Consider the following 3,100-nt stretch of genomic DNA (forward strand, 5'->3'; position numbering starts at 1 on the left):
ATTCTATGATTCTATGATTCTATGATTCTATGATTCTATGATTCTATGATTCTATGATTCTATGATTCTATGATTCTATGATTCTATGATTCTATGATTCTATGATTCTATGATTCTATGATTCTATGATTCTATGATTCTATGATTCTATGATTCTATGATTCTATGATTCTATGATTCTATGATTCTATGATTCTATGATTCTATGATTCTATGATTCTATGATTCTAATATCTGCCTTTGCTTATTAGTGACACACACATAGCAGGAAATGGACTACTCTTATTTAGTGTTTAAAACTAAAATAAATCTTGAATTCTTGGGTGTTATTAGATATAAGAAGCTTCAAGAGATTAGGAGAAAGACCATCAAGTTCAACCCAAGTTTTCTTTAAGTCTGGCATTATGTAAATACATCTGTAGGGTAGCAGCAATTCTCCTGGAATGACCTTTTTTCTTTCAGTTACTGAAATAAAACTAAGTCCATTCCAGAATGGATTTTCTGCTGGTTTGTTTCTCACTTGATTACCAATATAGTTTTTAAATTTTTTAAATAAAATTAAGACTTCTATTTTAATATTATTATGTATATTTTATAATTACTTTTTAGTTGATAAGAATTATTTGCACTTTTTTTTGGCTTTAATTTCTTATTTTTACTCCATTTCATGACATTGGCATTTAAATGTGAAGTTTGCTTGGAATTCATTTGTTTGTTTCAGTAAAAAACCAAGGAATTATACCAAGGCATTTTGCTGTGCTTCTTAAACTGCTGTAGAATTATTTATTCATTAGAGGTGGCTAGAAATGGCTTATTTGTTTTATTTCAGCATATCATTAAATGTAAAGTTGTTGTTATTACTAGAAACATGAGAATTTCTGCAAAGTAGGATTTACGTGTATGTCATTCTTACAGATGGGGAGCAGGCATCATAGTATTTCTCATTCACTTTGTTGCCTTATTACTATTGTGTATTTCTTTTTTTATTTCATTATGGTATAAATTCCTATTTACAAATGCAAGCTTTAATTACATTTCAGATTAATACAACTACATCTTACTTAGAACTGGAGATAATTTCCTATTTTTTTACTAAATGTTTAGAATTTTCCTATATTGCAATTTGAAAATTCCTCAGAGATCAATTTGCTAATTTGCAAGTGAAATATTTCTTAAAACCCATTTATCAAAATTTTAGCTATTATAAAAGTCACTAAATAAATCCTACAGGACATAGTGTTTGGGTTAGCAATTATTGCTAAGTTATATTTTAACTATTTTTAGGAATCATAAGAAGTCAACAACCCATGATGTTTTAAAGCAAACAAGCTTGTAAGGAAATTTGCTGAGAATTATTAAAAGATTGGTTTATATATTTATTAATCTGATAGAAGTCACTTTTTCAAATATAGAAAAGAATAACTCCTGAAGAAAAATAAATAAATTTACTGTATTCCAATTTACATATAGATTACATTAGTTTTTCAACTTAGAGAAGCGGTTGTTCGATTTATTTTATTTCCTAGTCTCCCTTTAATTTATGGTTATATCTGAACCTCTCTTTACACAGAAAAAAAAAATAAAAAATCAGAGATTTATTTAACAAGCCGAAATTGGTGACATGAGCTTTTCTATTATGCCACCTCAGTGACTTAAGGCAGATACAGCTACACAAAATAGTGTTTGCTGATAGGTTGTGACCAGCATTACAACACTGGCAGTGAAAGAGAAAACAGGGATGTTTAAAAGCAGTGAGCTGGTATGGCACCTCTGCCTACTGCTAGTGTTATGCAAAAAAGGAACAGACATATTTTAAATTGTGCATTTGAAATATCACCTCAATTGAGTCAACTTAACTCAAAAGAGGGAAACAACGTATCCAAACAGTACTTCGGGTTGACTGGCAATATATCTCCTTTGGCAGAGCTGTCCTCCCTCTTAATGGAGATGTACAGAATTATTTTGTAAATCAAATATATCATTTTTTTTCTTTGTAACTCTAAAACTCGCATTTCTTTTACAGATCTATGATGGCAAAGACAACACTGCTCACCTGCTGGGGGCATATACTGGGGCATCATTGAGAGGCCTGACACTAAGTAGTACTTCAAATCATTTGTGGTTGGAATTTAACTCAGATATGGAGGGCACTGATGAAGGTTTTCAGCTTGTGTATACCAGTAAGTATCTGAGAAAACAGGAGTAATAGACTCATGATTTTAAACGGATGAAAATTCTTTGCTCATAAGATGAAAATGCAGTCAAAAGACAAATAATGATAAAAACAACAGCAAATCACTCATTACTCATCACAATAATATTGTTTCATAATTTTACCTCAAAACCCCTAAAACATAGCATACTGAAACCTTACTTTGACAGTACTTTGCGTAGTTTGATACTTAAACCACTGCCTTTTTTTCTAGAGCATTATTTTGAAGGTTTTTCCAGTCTTGGAAAAGACAAGAAAAAACAGGATGATTTTCAGTTAATTGTATTAGCACATAAAAATATCTAAGGATGTGAGTAGTTTTAAATGTGTAACCAAACCCCATTGTTTCATAAAGATAATTTGTAAGTAAAAGACATTCTCCCTCTTAAGACTCATGTCCAATACTAACTGCATTAGACTAGCAATTTCTGAGTCTGGATTATTATTTAGAATAAACCAATTTGGAACCAAAATGATAAAGAAAAATTCCTAACAAAAACTTATTACCTATATGTAGACAGACAAAATTAAACTATAAAATTAGAAGAGGAAAAATCTTTTCAGATCTCTGGCTTAGAGGGTATACAGGAAACTGCAATATACATCTATTTCATAGAATCGTAGAATCATAGTGTTTTGGGTTGGAAGGGACCTTTAGAGGCCATCTAGCCCAACCCCTCTGCAGTGAGCAGGGACACCGCTAACTACATCAGGTTGCTCAGAGCCCCGTCCAACCTGGCCTTGAATGCTTCCAGGGATGGGGCCTCCACTACCTCTCTGGGCAACCTGTTCCATCTTTCCTATAGGGCCCCTTTAGGTACTGAAAGGCCGTAATCAGGTCTCCCCACAGCCTTCTCTTCTCCAGGCTGAACAAGCCCAACTCCCTCA

At 32.3% G+C, this 3,100-nt stretch overlaps 1 protein-coding gene across 3 annotated transcripts in view; it reads left to right on the plus strand.

Annotated features, from left to right (window-relative positions):
- The window catches only part of CSMD3 (CUB and Sushi multiple domains 3), a 699,407-nt gene that overhangs the window by 453,983 nt on the left and 242,324 nt on the right, over window positions 1-3,100 (plus strand). For all 3 annotated transcript variants that reach the window (XM_009643918.2, XM_009643926.2, XM_035899525.1), the window contains one exon: window positions 2,024-2,180. In XM_009643918.2, the coding sequence (XP_009642213.1) occupies window positions 2,024-2,180 (157 nt within the window). The remainder of the gene's footprint in view (window positions 1-2,023; window positions 2,181-3,100) is intronic.

The sequence above is a fragment of the Egretta garzetta genome, unplaced genomic scaffold, assembly GCF_000687185.1.
Source record: "Egretta garzetta isolate BGI_Z169 unplaced genomic scaffold, ASM68718v1 scaffold240, whole genome shotgun sequence".
NCBI lineage: Eukaryota > Metazoa > Chordata > Aves > Pelecaniformes > Ardeidae > Egretta > Egretta garzetta.